At 26.6% G+C, this 19,348-nt stretch overlaps 1 protein-coding gene across 1 annotated transcript; it reads right to left on the reverse strand.

Moving 5' to 3' along the window:
* Window positions 1-2,379: 2,379 nt before the first annotated feature.
* On the reverse strand, window positions 2,380-7,147 carry LOC101494773 (septum-promoting GTP-binding protein 1). Its single transcript, XM_004515015.4, has 6 exons — window positions 6,525-7,147; window positions 6,138-6,258; window positions 5,952-6,048; window positions 5,807-5,846; window positions 5,420-5,503; window positions 2,380-3,077 (listed from the first exon to the last, which is right to left on the reverse strand). Exons 1-6 carry the CDS (start codon window positions 6,840-6,842, stop codon window positions 2,913-2,915), a joined length of 825 nt encoding a protein of 274 aa, XP_004515072.1. The 5' UTR covers window positions 6,843-7,147; the 3' UTR covers window positions 2,380-2,912.
* Between the last annotated feature and the right edge of the window lie 12,201 nt (window positions 7,148-19,348).

Below are 19,348 nucleotides of genomic sequence, written 5' to 3' on the forward strand. Positions count from 1 at the left end.
GAAAAGGTTTTAGACAAAGAGAAAATATGGATTTCTTCAACACTTTTTCAGTGGTCACTAGAATTACTTGGAAGAAGAAATCTATATAGAACAACTTGTAGGTTTTGTGATTCATGGATCAAGAAAACAAGGTCGGTAAGTTAGATAAATCTATGTATGGTCTTAAACAAGCTTCTAAGTAATGGCATGAAAAGTTTGATAACTTGATTATTTTGAATGAGTTTAAAGCGAATGAAAGTGACATATATTTATTATAAATCTGAAAATGGCATTTTCACTATCATATGTCTCTATGTAGACAACCTACTCATGTTGTACGTTGTGGGACTATTCCTTGTTTTCACACCATATGACCCAAGTGTGAAACTTTTCATAAACATTGGTGAAGGTGTTAGACAAATTGAATATATGAGATTCATTGGTAGTCTCAGGTATGCCACTAACCGTACTAGACCCGACATTGCCTATGTTGTGGGACTATTTTGCAAGTTTACCAGTAGATCTAGTATGGAGCATTGACATGCTATCGAAATAGTCATGAAATACCTTAAAAGGACCATGAGTCTCGGATTACATTATCAAAAATTCCTTGATGTCCATGAAGGATACAATGATGCTTATTGGAACATTTCATTATATGACTTCAAAGCAACTAGTGGCTATATTTTTAGTATATCTGGTGGCGTTGTATCTTGGAAATCGAAGAAAGAGACAATATCGGTTCAATCTATTATGGAGTCTGAAATCATAGCTCTAGATACTGCTAGTGAAGAAGCAAGCTAGTTGAGATGCTTACTAGCTGAGATCCTTTTATGGGAAAAAAAAAATGTCTGTTGTGTTGATCCAATGTGATAGTACTGCAGTTATTGCAAATATTAAAAATCTTTATTACGACGGCAAGAAACGACAAATACGTTGTAAGCACATCACAATTAGAGAGTTACTTTCTATAGGAGTTGTTATGGTGGATCATGTACGCACTTATGAAAAGTAGCAGATCCTTTAAAAAAAGGATTAGCTGGAGAGAAAGTCTTGAATACATCCAAAATGATGAGACTAATGGCTATAGAGTCACTCATTATGGTAACCTAACCTAAAAGATTGGAAATACCAAAAATTAGGTTTAATGGGTAATAACAAGTTGTGAAGTGGTATGAAATGAACATGTTATTATAAATCCAAGGAGCATGATTACTAAAAGCGATGAAATGATGAGGTAATAGGAACTCTTAATGAGATCTATAATTATGTGGAGTAGAACACCTAACTAAATGAGTACTCTTGATAGACTCACATATGTGAATGTGGAAGTGAGGTCGCTTCCTATAGAATTTTGAGATAAAATTCTTAGAGTGTTCATTGTATTGCGATAGACGTGGATGACCATTTTATGCGCGTACTTTTCAGAATACATCACATGTAAAGGTTGTATGTGGGTTTGATGTTAGAGATATAGTTCAAGACTATGAGTCACTCTTATTGAATCTGAATCTTACTTACTATGCAAAGATTAAAGTTAGGAGACATCTCTGTTTATGCACGATCTTATAGAAGAGATTGGCCCTCTTTCGAAAACACTTTTTTAAATTTAAGTGGAGGATTGTTGGAAATAAGTTGAAACTAAGAGATAATGTTGTGTGAATTAAAAAAAATATAAAAGTGTCAAATATAGGATATCATACATCAGTAGTGGAGGTATGACCTATGGGGTATTATTAGTTGGTACCGAACAAAAATAATAATAATAATTTTGTTTTTGCCCTCCACTAAATCAACCACAACTACTCATAATTTTAATCCTCACCCTCAATTTTTGCATGTCAGGTTTTTTCTTACTCGATCACCACATCAATTTTTGAGCGGTTGGTAAAAAGTGAGGGAGCATAAAAATAGGCAGCATTTTCTGCTCCTATCTCCCTCTCTACTCGATACATTTTCAAACATTTCTCTCTCCTTTGTTTATGTCCCGTTGATTTTTAATTGGTTCTAATATCACAATTATTTTAGAGTCGTTTGTATCATAGACCCTTTAATTTTTTTAGAGTGGTTTGTGTTGTAGACCCAATTTGTGTATTAGACCCTTCAATTTGTTTTCTACAATGCATAACTCCGATAAAGTTTGTCTTGATGTGATTAATAATTTGTCTTGCACAATTTAGACAGTGCCGCAAAATATCTTAAAAGAACGATATAAATTGTGTGCATTTTGATGAATGAAATACGTATTTAAGTTGCTTTTCTCAAATACGTAATCATGATTATAATCTATTGAATGAAATTTTATATTGAAAACCACAAAATAAACATTTGTATTTAGTCTCGTACATAAGCAATGATGTAAAATTCTATAAAATCAAAACATGACTAATACTTAAAAAGTAACAGAAAAAACAAGTGAACCATTTCAAACAATTTGTTTATTCGGTAGAAGCTTTGGAATACCACAACTACATAACTTAGTGAGAAATACAAGGAAACAAAAGAAGAACAAGTACATGTCTTAAAAAAAGAATTCCTTCAAAGTAAGACAAAAGCACCATGGCCTAATTTGTAATTGCAACATTATCACCAGTTAACTTTATCATTTTTTTTTATTTTCCACTTCCTTTTTTTTTTTATTCATGTAAAATCACACTTTTGTATGTGACAATTGAACATTATTTTTTTCATTGAAAATGACTTCTCTATATTCAAAACTTAAATATAAACACAAAAAATGTATATGTATTAAAATAAATACATGCACATTTTTACTTATATTTAAGTCTTGAGGAAGTACCTAACAACTCGTTTGCCCCGAGAGTGACGAGAATTTGACTAACATCTTCGGTTGGCCGGTTGAATTACTTTGAGTTTTTTGAGCAAATTACTTCGACATAGATATTCTTCTATTTCTACGTAAATTTACATTTTCAAAAATCAATGATGGGTTCTCCAACATTTAGATTCCTTTCTACTGTCCATGGTAAGTCAAAGAGTTTTGCAGTGATGAACTTGAAGATCTTGTTCACATTGATGTTGTATGTTGCACTTGAAAAGAACAAAGTGGCATTCAAGGCCTTTGCATATGTTCTAGCCTGTTGAGTTTTCATTTTCAATGTTAGCATATATCACAACACATCAAAATCTTATCTTCATGACATGAAAATCTACTAATTGCTTAATTGCTTGTAAATAAATAGCATGGGAGTATGTATGGGTAGGCTTGTCTACCTTTGGTTCAATGATCATCAAACATGGACTACCTTATCATAATGGATAATGGGGTCCATATTTAACATATAGAGTAATAATCTACTGGTTATTGAATTTGAAAATTCCTTTTTTTTTCTAAAAGTTTTCTCTACTAAAAATAATTCAATATTGAATGTAAACTCTTTCAACGGATAATTAAATTGTAATTCGTTATCCTATAAAACACTAGTAGTCTCTTAAACTAATCTCAATCTGATTTATCTTAAAAAATTTATGTTATTTCTACCACTAATTATAAAAATTAATAAAGTATTCTTTAATGTTTTACATATTCATCTAACTCATCTTAATATTTAATCACATTCCTCTTATTTGATATATACAATACTCCATTTAGTTTTATTTATAAACAAAAATATGTCAACGAAAATTAATATATATCATTAATACATTAATTTTTGTTAATATATGTCACTAGAGATTAATGAGACAAATGTGATAAATGTTAGATACTAATTATTTTTATTTATTTAAGAGACAAAATTGGAGACTAGTTTAAAACCAAAGACTAAATTGATTTTTTTATAAACAAAAGATATAATAAGTTAGAGTATAAAATATATTCCAACTCATGCAAAAGAAAAAATTAAGGTTGACTAGTGAATAGAACAAAACACTACTAGTTTAAATTAAAATCCAACTCTAAATTTAAATGGAAATAGATACACTAGCTTTAGTGATGAATGATTTCCGTGATTTTAGTATATTTAGCATAAAAAAATTCTTAAATAAATTGATTAAAATTATTTAAATATAAAAAGATAATTGATTAGAGATAAATATATATTCACCTAACATATAAAAGTCAAAGTAAGAGAACCTCTAACCCAATTTAAACCATGATAAAGATTGAATTTTAAAAGATCCACATGTATATGAATGGGATCCACAAGTAGAACCACTATGCTTTATGCGGGTGATTGATTCTAATCAGAAAGACTATGCCAATAAAATTATGTTCAATGTGTCTACCCTACAAAAAGAAGTTTAATAGTTTCAACAAGTAACGTGTAACGAAATTAGGGGGTCTCTTTATGTGTTGTCTGCTAAGAATCTTGTCAATCCCTTTCACCTGAGTCGACGTTACAACTAAAAACAATATATTTTATAGTTTAATAATCATAAGAAAAAAAATAATGATAAAAATACATTTTTAATCTTTAAAATTAATCTAGTTTTTCATTTAGATTTTTAATTTTTTTTATTGATCATTGAAATTACATTTAGTTTTCACAATTAATATTTATATTATATTAAATCACATAAACATTTTTTTAAGTTTTGAATTTTTTTTTAAATAACTATCATAAATATTAATTGTAATAAGTTAACGAGCAATATTTTTCAAGTAGAATAAATTTATTACATTGGTTATGTTGATACATATTTATTAGAATATTTTAAAAATTATGAATGTATCTAAATAATTGACGAGAAAATAAAAAAATCAAAATCATTTATAAAATTTAGTGAATGGTGTTTTAGTAATTAGTATGAGAAATATATTGTTATTAGATAAAGTTTTTAATGATTAAAATTCTCAACTGCACTAATCATTGTTAAAAATGAGATAAATAATTAAGAGTATAAATATAATGATTTAAAAAGGTTAAAAACAAAAACAAAAAAACTTAAACAATCTAAATGAAATAGGTGTTTTAAGACATTTTCAAAAGTACAATTCGACAAAATAAATTTTAAAAATACAATATTTTTTATTAAATTAAAATCAATTTATTCATTATCTTAACTAAAAAATAATAAGAATCCTTTTATCGATGACTGTAAAAATTTCGTATAAATTTTAAGTAATATACTAAAAAGTTTATTCCTTAGAAAATAAGTTTCGTAGTGCTTATTCACCTTATCTCAAATAACGCATAAACCAAATTGATTAGTCTTCTTACAAGTAGATCACTCTTTAGACTTCTAAAGGCATTGAAGACCATTTGAAACAAAAGGTGGTAATTGGTAATCAATTTCTCTTTTCCAATAAAAATAATAATTGAAAAGAGTCACCAAAAGAAAAGTGACGAAATTTCAGTCTTCCCAATACAAATGTACTAACTTAATTTTTGGATTTATATTACCACAATTGTGTATGCATTCATTTATAGTTGAACTATATATTTGTAATGATAAATGATGAAGTTGGAATCATTACCTCACTAGCAATGGTCCATTGCATATCAATAGGGAGCTGAATGAAATCATCAAACTTGGTTCCTATCAATACTGGTATTGCCGTCTACAAAAATCAACAACACATCAATATTAAAATTTAGTGACAAATAATTTTAAGAAAAAATTTAGTGCAAAATAAAAAAATTACCATCTTATTAACGAGTATTTTTTAAAGATAATGTTCGAAGGTTCTAAATAAAATAATTATTAAAAAGTTATATTTTAATTTTTAATGCATAAAATACCACGACTTTTAATAAAAAATATTATTTTAACTTTTAAACAATCTTATAAAGGTACTAACTAACATTAAAAAAAGAATATATATGGCATAAGAAAATGGAAAAAAATGGAACACAAAATAAACCTGATTCCATTTCCTTGCTTCTTTATACCATCCCAGAACACTAAAATCAAACACACACAAAATGGAAATTCCTTCTAAGATTAGCAATTAGCTTCCAAAAATCTTTAGCCAAAATTGAAATGATAAATGGCATAAGAAAATTTACCTGTTTAATGTGCATCGACTTGTTAGATCAAACATGATTAAAATTGCCACTGAATCCTTACATGCCATTGGAATCTGGTCTTCTGATTTCCCATCCCCTGCATTAGACAATTTAAATTAAACAATCAAATTATTTTTTTTTTCTATCATACGTGATTGAAAAATTATCAAATTATAATTTCTATACCTTGTACTTCCCAGAGACAGTAGGATATACGTGCTCCACCCACAACCAAAGTTTTGTCCATTTGATTTACCCCTTTCCTCTGTTCCCCTCCTTGTTCTTTTTCATTCCCTACATATTTCACCTGCAAAAAAAAATCATTTTTTACAAATAAATAAATAAATAAAAACTTATTTGATTCACCCCATTTAAAGGCTCAATTTCAATTCAACAAAACAAAAATCCCTACATATGCAAAATAAAACCATTTTAAAAAAAATAAAAAAAAAATTGATTCATCCCATTTGAAGATTGAATTCAACAAAACAAAAATTAAGAAAAGAAAAATAATAATTTTAGTTTGTGTGTGCATTTAAATAAAATAAAATAAAAAAAAAGTGATAAACTAACCAAAAAGCTGGTTTTTCCAATTTGGCAATCACCCAACAAGCTGATTTTGAGAGAAACCAAATCAGTGTCCAATTCATGTGTGTGAAACAACGGTGGTGGGGCAGATTCTACGGTGGATTCCAACGGCGGCAGAGGAGAGGGTAATGCGGCACGTGGCGGTAACATGCTATATGTGGCATTAGCACCGGGCTTCTTTCCGGAACAGACAAGAAACCGTTGAAGAGCACGGAGGATACATCGGCGAAGCAACGACACACGGTGGTGAATCCTCCGCCCGAGCGTGGAGGACTGACCACCTTTATGATTAAATTGGGACATTTTTTTTTCTCTTTTTTATTTTTTTCGGTGAAATTACCAAAAGAGAAATTGTATTTATATTTATATGTGTATGTGTGCAGAACGGAATAAGATTAGATGATGGATGGCTTCAAGTGCAACAAGTGAGTCTCTCAGCCATGAGAATGAAAAAGGAGCTTGTGTACTTTTGTTTCATAATTTTGGGAACTGTAAGGGTATTTTGGAGATATCATTATTTTCTCTCTCTCTATTCCCTATGTTTCTGCTTTAACGCTTCGGTTACAAACTCACAACGACTTTTTTGCTATCAGCAACGCTAGTGTGTCACTACTTTAACGCTACGGTTGACCGTTAAAACATGAACACTGTCCATTAATTTCCTTTATCACATTTTTTGGCTTTTCAAGTTTTATTTTTTTATTAAATTATTTGTTTATTATTAGTGGTTACTGTTTCTCTTTCGTCAATAGATCTCATAATATGTTATTTTTGTTTATTAACATATATTAAATAAATGATTTTGTAAATAAATAAATAAAATAACAATTTTATCAAATTGTTTATATTAAAATTTAGTGAATTTTTCACTTTTGATAAAAGTTGGCAGACTGTTATGGAAAAACTTACAATTTTTAAAATACATTTATTGTTTAAATTATTTTTATATTTTTTTTAAGATATTTTTTTAATATTATTAATGAATATTTAATATCTCACAATTTTCAATAAAGATGTATATATAAAGTAATCAAAAAGTTAAAATAATTAATAAATATCTTGATTCTGATATTTTTTTTAATTCTTTATCGTATAAATGGAACAAAAGGTAATATGTATAAAAAAAATACTAAGTTTTGATATAGTTTTCTTCTTTGCAATTTTTCTTTTCATTTAAATTATTTTATTTACAAATTTATCCTTATTTATTTGCTTATATAATTAAAATTTTCAAATACTTTTATATAAAAGGACACCACATTTTGTTCTATTTTATATTATTTTAAATAAATCATATAAAATTTGATAACTTCTATATTTTTTATTGATAAAAGTAGACCGACAGACAAATTAATTAGTATTTGTCTTCATATAATTTGAATCTGATTTTTTTATTTTCATTTATATATATATATATATATATATATAAGATACCAAATTTTGAAATAAAATTATTTTTTCTTAATTTTAACTTTTGTTTAAATTACTCGTTTATAATTTTATCTTTATTAATCAATCAAATAGTTTCTTTTTTTTTAATAATTGTACAAAATTTTATTGCTTTTCTTATATTTGTTAAGAAAAGTAGACAAGCCTATATACACATTAGTATAGGCTAAATTGCACATGCGGTTTCTTAACTTAATTTCAGTTAACGTTTTAGTTTTTATTTATTTTTTCTTTTGAATTAGTCATTTATGTTAATTTTAAGTGATAATTTGATATTTTATGTTTTAAAATATCAACAATATTGTCATTTTTTTTACAAAAAAATCATCAAAATTTTCAAACAAAACCCATAAAATTCATTATTATCTTCAATAAAATGCAAACTTAACCAAATTCATAATTTAAATATTTAAATAAACTCATATTTGTATTCTTTATTTGATGTTGTTGGAGATGAAAATACGAGTTTATTTGAATATTTGAGTTATGCATTTGATAAAAATTGTATTATATTAAAGATGATTATTAATTTTATGGGTTTTGTTTGAAATTTTGATGATTTTTTTGAATTTTTGTAAAAAAAAAATAGATACCATTGTTGACATTTTAAAACATAAAATATCAAATTATCACTTAAAATTAAAATAAATAACCAAATCGATGAAAAAAAGAAGATAAATAACTAAAACGTTGAGTGAAATTTAATTAATGGACCGCATATGTAATTTAGCCCACTAATTAATATATATATATATATATATATATATATATATATAAACAGAGTCTCCCCAAAAGAGATGTAGTAAAGATCTTGTTTTAGCTATTTACGATGAAGATAGTGTAAAAACATATTTCGATATTAAAGATATTCTTTTTCACTAAATAGCATCTTATAATATTAAATGCATTGTTTTTTCACTAAAAAATGTCTCTTAAAATATTATTTTAAAATTTTTGTATGAAACTTGCTATCATCATAACAAAACAATTGTTTTTTCATTTTGACCATACTTCCTTATTTAAATTTAACATTGACGTTTTTAATTTATATAAATATGATAAAATATTCTACATTAATTTTTGACCTTTTTATAGAACAGTTAAAAGTTTTATTTCATTTAAAAAAGAAATATAAAGAACATGAATTTAAAATACCATGATTTTTACTAAATAATTTTTGTACAGTTATTAAATAAAATATTAATAATTTATATATTAATTTTTAAAAAAATTCATTTAATAATTTCGCTTTAAGTTTCATAACATGTTGGATCGGTCCGTAAAAAAATATATAAAACACTAAGTTTTTTTTGGATAATTTTTTTCTTTTAGTATTATTTTTTATTTAAACTATTATATTTATAAAAATCACTCTAACTTGATATATCCCTATGTGGATATATAATATTGTAAGAGATGAGAGGAGCCATTAACCACCATAGGATAAAAATAAACCGGATATAATTTTGTTTTTATTCTGCACGTGCCTCTTCTTGTTCCCATTCTCAAGCCATGTATAACGAAGATTGAGATGAATTAATTAAAATTGATAGGAAAATGCACCTTAGAATAAATCCTAAATCCAAGATAATGGAGGTATAGTATAATTTTTAACAAAATTTAGTCCGATTTGATCTCACACAAATAGAATCAACATATTACCTATCCCAACACTATTTCCATCCGGTGCAGTTTTATTCTTCTTTTTACTTTTTACCTTCACATTTTCTCTTTTGATCATGTTAGGGGAAGTTGATGAAATTTGTGGTCTTTTTTATATTATATGCATTTTTATCATTGGAACATATATAGAATGTTGAACGATATCTAAACATGGATGAAAAATTGTAAGGCTCGTGTGAGAGAAGAAGTCGTCAAATAAAAAGTGGAAGAAGAAGAGGCACGTGCAGAATAAAAACAAAATTACATCTCAGCGGTTTATTTTCATCCTACGGTGGTTAATGGCACGTGTACTTTTTAACCACAAGGAATCAACAACAATGAACACGGAACCAAACAAAAGTACGACGGTTTAAAAATATTGTAAAGAGAGGGGATATTTTTTTAATGAGCTAATCATTTTATTCCAATTTTTATTTCTTCTAGTTTTAACATTTATTTAAACTATTTTAATTACAATTTTATCATTCCTTGTATAATAAAAGAGGAGAGAAATATAAGAGAATGAAAAAAGTGATTAGATGTGTACACATACTAGTATTTAATAAATATAATTGAATCAATTATGAGTAAATAAATTTTTATCTTACGTTATGAAAAAATCGTGAGATTTAATTTACCATCTAAAAAAAAATAAAGATGATTTTTAATTTATAAGAAAATTAAAATAAATAACTTAATTTTTTTTTTTTACATTTTATTTTAATTTATGATGGAAAAATAAAATGAAAAAATAAAACGAGAAGAAAATCAAATGATGATTATTTGATATAAAAGAAATGAAAAATGATGATAGAAAAGAAATATGTATATTTATAAAATAACATAAATATTTCTAAGTAAAAATTAGATATGATAAAAAAAATATTTAATTCAATCAATAAAAAATTATAAAATATATAAAATTAATATATAAAATAATTTTCATAACAACAAAGAATATGTTACAATTTAATAACCTAGAATACTATATTTTTATTCTCTTTATATATTCTAATATTTGCTTAAAATTCTATTTGGTAAATTCAAAAAACGAATTGATAGTTTATAAACTATAAACACTATTTAGTAACAGTTATTTATAAATTTATAATTCTATTTTTATTATTAAAATTAAAATGCTTTTAACTTTATCTTTATTATTATAATTAAAATTATTTTATTTTATTTTTAATTTTATCTTTATTATTGTAATTAAAATTTGTTTTTACCCTTTATAATTTATTTATTATAATTTAAAATAAATAAATTTTAAAAATTAATATAATTGAAATAAATAATTTATACAATTTAAAATTTAAAATAATTTCAATAAATAATTATTTAAAGTAAATAATAAGTTTGAGAAAGAAAAACGTTTCTAAATAGTCATCTAAATCTGGTGTGCTTATTATTTGCAGTAGTTTTTTTTTTTTTTTTTTTATCAATTCCATTGAAATATATAAAGGTGATTTATTAAAATCGATAGTTGTCATTAGATCTAGTACGTAGGTGCATATAAATATAAATTTAACTCTTTCATTTAAATTAAAATATTAAACAATAATAGTTTTTTTCTCTTTTTTTCATTTTCTTTTTTTTCCTCCATCTTTCATTCATCAACCAAACAAATATTAAAAAATATATACTAAATTATCCTGGTTTAATTATTTTAAAGACTAAAAGTTATCTATCTTTATTTTTTTCAAAAATTAAATTAGATTTCAATTTTTTTTTAAGAATTAAAATGTATATTCACTCTAAAATTATTTTATTTATAAGACTATTTATTCTTATTTTCATCCTTATGGAAAATCATAAACAAGAAACTATTTAAAATGAGAGAGTGATTTGAAGTTTAAAAAAATTGGTTTTTCTTTTGGAAGAAACCGAAATTGATTTTGTGTTTTGACTTGTTTTTAGCTGTTTAACATAGATATGATTAAGATAGTGACACCTCAATTACAATACCAGGTGGCAATGTCAGTTTCACATAGATATCTCATGCCACCGGCAACCATATTTTTGTCTGAAACTTTTTAACAAACGTCAATAAGAGAAGCGGAATTATTGGCAGAACAAACCGGCCTAAACTGATTGTATTCTTCATAATTTGACTAAAGGCACGCATGTTATTTTAAAAATTAAAAATAAAAATTAATTTTTGAATTTTGAATTTTGAATTTTATAATTTTGATATTATATTTTTGGAACATAAAAAAAAAACTGTTACGTATTTATCCAGTGTAGATAAATTATTTTTAAAAAAATCATTTATAAAAATAAATGAATTTTTTTTAGTAACTCTTAAAAACAACTTCTCATTTAAAATCATTTTTAGATTATTTTCACATTTTCATTTTTAAGAAAAACTATCACAAACAGATGAAAAGTGATTATTTTACAAAAAAATATAAAACTTCATTGTTCTTTTAAAATAAAATTATGAATCTGCTTGAATAATAGACATCGTGTTTTCTTTCATTATATTATTTAAAAATTACTCACTCTGTTAGTTTACAAGATGATACAAAAATAAAATGGAATTTTGATATTTAATATGCAATTCAAATAGAGAAGAGGTTGATAACCAACTTTCAACATTAGTTGCAATAGTTTGATTGGCCAACAGAATAAATAATAACCGACTCCTAATTATAGAAACAACCAACTTAGTCACTAATACCCCCTAACAAACTCAATGAGATACAAAATGTTGAACCTTGTTAAGGAATTATTTTTAAAGTCATTCTAAGTCAACAATTTAGTTTATTTCTTTTAATTTAATATTTATTTTAGATTTATTTTGAATAAATGGTTATTCGATAAAATAAGATGTTTATATTTTTATTTTTATGATTGGACAACTATTTTGTGTTGTTTTTATTGATTTAGTGTAGTATTGATTTTTAAATCCAAAGAATGAGGCTGTCATACCTGGAAGGAGACTTAGGGCAACCTTTATGTGTAATTTATTTTTCTCTATATATTTGTTATCAAACAATATGAGTAGCTAATTTACTTAGTGATTCGAGATTAAATGAACCTTATGGAATCTATATAGTTTTTGTTTTGGTATGCTATTTATGCAATCCAAACGTATTTGATTATTTATATTTTTTGTTCTTTATGTTTTTATGTGCTTAATCACCATAGAATTGAACCTATGCATTATTTCGTTATTGAAAAATAAAGTATAATAACATGATCCAAAATATATGTTAATGTTTCAATATTGTAATATGAATATAAAGTATTAACATGTATTTGATAAATTAATGCATGTATGTGCTTTGACTAACAAGCCTTATCACCTTAGGAACTAGGGTTCGTTTTTATAAAAAGGAATTTTGAGTCAAATAATTGGTTTTAGTCTAATTGGTTAATTTGACGTAATCAAATAAGCTAGAGTTTTAAAATACTAAATCAATAATTGCATAGTAAAAAGAAGGTGATTCGAATTTCCTAATCGGGTTTCTCGTATTCAATTTTCTGTATTTAAATCTACTTTTGTTCGAAATTATCAACCATCTTATAAACCAATTTTGTTACCTAAGTATTTATAACTTTTTTGCGTTACTGAGTTAGTAACAATCCATGTGAAGACAATGTTTACTTATTACTTATTATTTGAGCGATTTGGTACACTTGCCAAATAGTTGTCATAAAGACAACACTTTGAGTTTGGCTAGGATTGAAGGAAATTGATTTGGTTGAGATATGCTTGAATAAAGAATCAGCCAGCTAATCATGAGTAGGAACATGTTTGAAAAGTAGTTTCTTTGAAATGACATTTTCCATGAAGATAAATTTCTACATGTTTTGTTCTGCCATGTAGGATAGGATTGTGAGAAAGATGAATTGCATTTATGTTGTCACAATATAGGGTTGGTGTGAGTACAAGGACGTCAAGTTCCATTAGAAGTGATTGAATCCAAGGGAATTAAGATATTGAATGAGCCATGTTGGGAAACTCACGACTCGACCTCTGTGCTTGATATAACCATCGAATTTTATCTGACCAAGAGACTAAATTCAGAACAAAAAAGATGCAGGAACCTGAAGTAGAATGTTAATTGTCAATGTTAGATGCCCAATCAACATCACTATAGGTATGAATAGTTAAAGGAATATCAGGTTTTCTAGGCTGAAGCAATAGATCAAAAGTTGTATACCCCTTTAAGTACCTCAATATTTTCTTAACAACCTTCCAATGTGATTCCAACGGATGAGCCTAAAATTGACATACTTTATTTACACTGAAGAATATGTCAAGTCTGGTTTTAGTGACATACTATAAAGCACATACAATGTACTTGTACAAAGTCGTATCAACAAGTTTATTAGTGCCATATTTACCGAGTTGGCACGAATTGACCATAAGGGTTGAGCTTCCATTAGCATCATGCATGTTAGACCTTTGAAGTAAATTTGTGATGTATTTAGTTTGGGATAACAATGAGAATTATTGGGAAACTTATGAACCTCAATGCCAAGGAAATAGTCAAATATAGCCAAGTTATTTTAAGGCATATTGAGAATTAAGCTTTGAGATGGAGATAATGTACCAGACTTGATGAGGAACCAATTATAAGAATGTTATCTATATAGATTATAATGTAAAATATAACACATCCAACATGATATACGAGAAGGGAAGAATCACATTTACTTGTCTTGAACCTGAGTTGAATTGGAAAGAAGTTAGTCTGTCATACCAAGCACATGGTGCCTATTTCAACCCATAAATTGATGTATGATGCCTATAAACAAGGTCTTTATTGGAATCTGCAGACCTAGGTGACTATTGCATGTAGACCCAAATGGTTGTTGCATGTGACTAATTGGTGAAGTAGAAGTTGGTGGGAATGAGTTATTGGTAGTGTGTGCATGAGGTATAGGAAAAGATTGGTTAGAGGGGGAGGTTGGTTGATATAAGTGATGAGAGTATTGTTAAGGTTGAATGTGAGATTTTGGTATAACAACAATGTAAGTATTAATATGATGAGAAGTTTGAGTGGTGGGATTTGCACTTAGAAACAAAGTGGGATAAGGAAACTTAGTTTCATTGAAGAGAACATTTTTGGAGATGTATATGAACTTGAAACCTTTGTGTTGAGGGGAAGGTCCAAAATTAATGCATTCAGTTGATCTAAATTAAAATGTGTTAGTGATGAAAAGACAAATATTTGGATAACAAGATCATCCAAACACCTTAAAATCAGGATAATCATAATATTTGTAGAAGAGTTCAAAATAAGGACAAATGAAATCCTTTAAAGTCGAACAAGGTAAACTGTTGATAAAAAATGTTGGAATGGTATAGCTGTGTTCCCAATATTTTATAGGGATAAAAGAATGAGCAAGAAGAGACATACCCTTTTTAACAATATGCCTGTGTATACGTTCAATAGTACCGTTTTGATGTGTAGTATGATAACAAGTTAATATATGCATGATACCTAATTGAGAAAGGTGATTGGTAAATTGTTTGAACTCTCATCCCCAATCACTTTGGACAACTTTAATAATTTTGAAAATTTGATTTTGAATGAGTGCATAAAATTGTTGAAAAGCATGTAATGCATGAGATTTTTTGTTTTGTTTTGAGAAAGTAGATCCATGAAAACTTAGCAAATGTATCAACAAAGGAGATATAATAAGTAAAACCATTAGAATATATCATAGGGGCAAGGCCCCAAAGGCAAACATGTATCAATTCAAAAGATATAATATAAATATTACCATATTTAGGAGAACGAATACGATTATATTTTCCCAAGCAACAACCATGGCATAAATTGGAAGTACATTTATTTGATATTAAATGGGCATGCATGCCTAAGAGTGTCCAACTAGTTTCGGTAGTTTTCTTTCTTGTTGTGCTTTTGCCCTTTATTGTACCCAAAAAAAAATCAAACAGTTGTACAAAATATTTTTTCACAGTTGTAAGTTTCTCTATCATTTAAAAACATATTTTTTGCCTTCAACTCCAATTAAAAAAAATAGGGTTAAATATGTTTTTAGTCCTTATAAAATTTTAACCTTTCAATTTTAGTCTTTGTAAAATAAAAATACAACTTTAAGTATACTTGAGGTGTTAGCTCAGTGGTACGAGTTTAGCCTCGTAACCCCAAGGTACTGTGTTCAAATTCTATAGAAGACAATTGTTAATTTGGCATTATTGTCGCTTTGAGTAACAATATAAAAAATCCCTCCAAAAAAAATAAGCTCAAAATTCAATATCTATATCCATTTTTTCTCATTTAAAAAATTTATATTTAATCCATCCCAAGCTAAAACATTAAAAAAAAAATTGTGGAGGAACTTTTTTTAATGTTCTAAACATGCTTGCAAAATATTATTTAAAATTTTTAAGTTGAAAGAAATTTAAAAATATTTTATTTGAAAAAGAGATTAAATCTTCTTGTTGGATAATTTTGTAGGGATTAAAAGTTGTATTTTTCTTTTACAAAGACTCAAATTAAAAGATTTAAATTTTATTGGGATAAAAAACAGATTTCATCCTAAAAATTATAATGAACAGAATATCACAAAAGTAAAAAAAAATTAGGGAGATAAACTATCATGCCAAGATTTTAGATTGGTTTTTCTATTTTTTCTCGCATGCATAGTACATTGAGTACTTGTTTAAATGAATAGAAGTTTCTATATTGAATGATGATTCACCCGCTCTGCATAAAACATGGACCGCATGTGCAAACATGAAAAGATGGTTGAACTGTATTTGTCTAAGTTGAATTATTTTCCAATATTTATCCAAGAAATGTCTTGGTTTAGGTGATTTTAACTAAAACAGAGGCAATAATAATCAAGCTTAAGTAATCAGAGGCAGCAGTAAAGTAAAGAGTGCAGAAATAACGTGACACAAGTACACTTATCTTGGTTCACCATCAACTTGGTAGCTACATCAAGTCCCTTCACTTAGAAGAATTTAACTACTAATTCAAATTCTTGAGTTACACAACACCGGACCCTACAAGTCAGTCTTCTCATATCTGGATCATATCTTTCTTGTGAAAAAATTCTAAATATATCTTCGTGTTAATAAATTATGTGTGTATCTTCTTGTGAATAATTATGAGTGTTTCTTCTTATGAATAAATTATGAGCATATCTTCTCGTGAACAAATTTTGAGCATATCTTCTTGTGAACAATATTTTGACCATATCTTCTTGTGAATAATATTTTCACCATATCTTCTTGTGAATAATATTTTGGCCATATATTCTTGTGAACAATATTTTGACCATATCTACCTTGAACAATATTTTGACTTTATCTTCTTGTGAATAATATTTTGGTCATATCTTCTTTTTCACCTTGGTCAAAGATTTACTTCAATTATAATTTTGAATTATATCTAATTTTTTATTGTGTTTAAAAACTTATTCAAACGAATCTTCCTTCATACTCTTGATTGATTGGTGTGTGAATGGATTCAGGCTTCTTCTTGAATATTCCCAAATTCTGATTCGGCTAAGTCTTTTCTTCAGAATGAATTCTTTCAATTTGAGTCGTTGTCTTTCCATCAGAGCCATTAACTTTCTTGTTGGAGTGAGATGTTGTCTTTCTTGGATAATAAAAGTCAAAGGCAGAATTGTGTGACTTATAATTAGTGGCGTTGGACAAATCACATTGTGGAATCATTATAGTCAATGAAACATTATATGCTACATATTAGAGGCAATATTTTGAGTGTGTTGCAACTTTTGATAAGCGGAATATGAACTTTGAATGCATGACTTGAATAATCTCTTCAGAGTTAATGATAGCTATAAACTCTTCAGAGGCATGATTAGTTTGTGCACATCAAAAACACGCAAGGGCTTTAGAGGCATGCTTCAAATTAAGTCTTCAGAGGTAGTCTTCTTCAGATCGAGTTATTAGAGGCAATCTTTAGACCCAAACTTCGGAGCCAAACATCAGAGGCAACCTTTGTAACCTTCAAATGCATGGTGCTTTCAGAGGCATATGTTCATAGACATATGTTCATAGGTAAACGTGTATGCTTTTGTGTTCCTCTCATCTCATCATTTGATCATTTCGTCTAGTGACTTCCTCTGGTGACTTCTTTAGGTTACTGCCTTTGATTTTCTTGTTCTAATTGTTGCACACTTAATGAAGCCATTAGTCCAAATAAATTGCATTTGTTAACATCAAAATCACAAGAGGAAAACTAAATTGGTTCCAACAAGAACATATAACAAGACTTATTTATGAAATTATCAAACGACTTTGGGATCCATCGTCGACGTTTACAAGTCCCTAGACCCGGTTGAATACCACACAATATCTTCCATCTTGGTTAATTAGTACTTCTTTCATCTCAAAATAATTATCGTATTGGGCCATTTCGTATTAAGAAAAGACAATAAATGAAAGAAAGAATATTGATTAGACAAAATTATCCATATTAACTATTGGTTTATTCCAATTGTCATAAATGTAAAGTGGAAAAATAATAAATTTAAAGTGATTTACATAACATTAATTAGAGGATAAAATTGAAAAATAAAATTTAAAATTGCATAATGGAAACTTAAAGTGACAATCTTTTAGGAACTTATTTTTTTTATAAATGTGACAATTATTGTAAGACAAATAAAGTGTTATCTTTAGCTCCTTGATCCTTAGTCCACTACCATTGCCACTTCCATAAGTCATCTAGCTAATTATAGGGAACATATCAAGTGAGAACTGATAGTTATTATGATAAACGAGAACTATTAATAATAACTATTAGATTTAATTAATGCATAAGATAAAATTACTCAATAAAGATGGTATGTGATTGTATCCCCATCCAAATAACTCTTAAATACTATATGCTATAATATTTCTAAATTTATTTTCTTTCTACTTTCATAATAACTTGAATTAAAAACTCCATAATAAAGATATTATTTTTATTTTTATATTTTTTTGACTCAAGGATTTTATTTTTATTAAACTTGCATTTTTATTGTTTATTGTAATACTATTGTAACTTTCAAATTACAATTCTTATTATTGTAATATTTTATTGCCTAAAATTTCACAAATTTCAATCATTGTAACTTAACTATTGAAAATGTTATTTCGAGTTTATATAATCTAACAACTTTTTTATTTATTTAAGTATTATTAATTTAGAATTAACTATTATAAACAATTTTATTAATAAATGCATTAATTTGTTTATTCTAATAAAACAGTGGGTGTAGCTAGTTAAAATTATGATATTCAAAATTTGAATTTTACAAGTTGTATATTTAATTTTGAAAATTATTTTTCAAGGGATTGTTTGGAAATGCAAAAGTTTTGAGTCAAAAAAAATATAAAAATAAAAATAAAATCCTTAAATAATTATATCTCAGAAGTACAGAAAGGAGTTTTATTTTTTAGATACAACATTAAAGAGTTTTTAATTCGAATTATTACAAAAATAGAAAAAAAATAAATTTAGAGATAGTATATCATATAGTATCCAAGAGTTATCTTTAGTGAGTAATTTAATTTTATGCGTTAATTAAATTCAATTATTATTATTAATAGTTATCGTTTCTCATAATGACGATCAGTTCTCACCAGATACGCTCCTTATATATATATATATATATATATTAGTTAATTATTAACCATATACAATCCATTGTTACCGTTTCTCTAAAATATAAGTACTCAAAAAAGCAAAATA

Source organism: Cicer arietinum, chromosome 6, assembly GCF_000331145.2.
Source record: "Cicer arietinum cultivar CDC Frontier isolate Library 1 chromosome 6, Cicar.CDCFrontier_v2.0, whole genome shotgun sequence".
NCBI classification, from domain to species: domain Eukaryota; kingdom Viridiplantae; phylum Streptophyta; class Magnoliopsida; order Fabales; family Fabaceae; genus Cicer; species Cicer arietinum.

Bases quoted from the DNA above. Each gene is read 5' to 3' on its own strand.
- LOC101494773 (XM_004515015.4), bottom strand. From the start codon at position 6,842: ATGTCCCAATTTAATCATAAAGGTGGTCAGTCCTCCACGCTCGGGCGG. The intron at 6,259-6,524 runs GTTAGTTTATCA...TTTTTTTTGCAG, and splicing joins TTGGAAAAACCAGCTTTTTG to GTGAAATATGTAGGGAATGA. The intron at 3,078-5,419 runs GTAATGATTCCA...AAAACTCAACAG, and splicing joins AATGGACCATTGCTAGTGAG to GCTAGAACATATGCAAAGGC.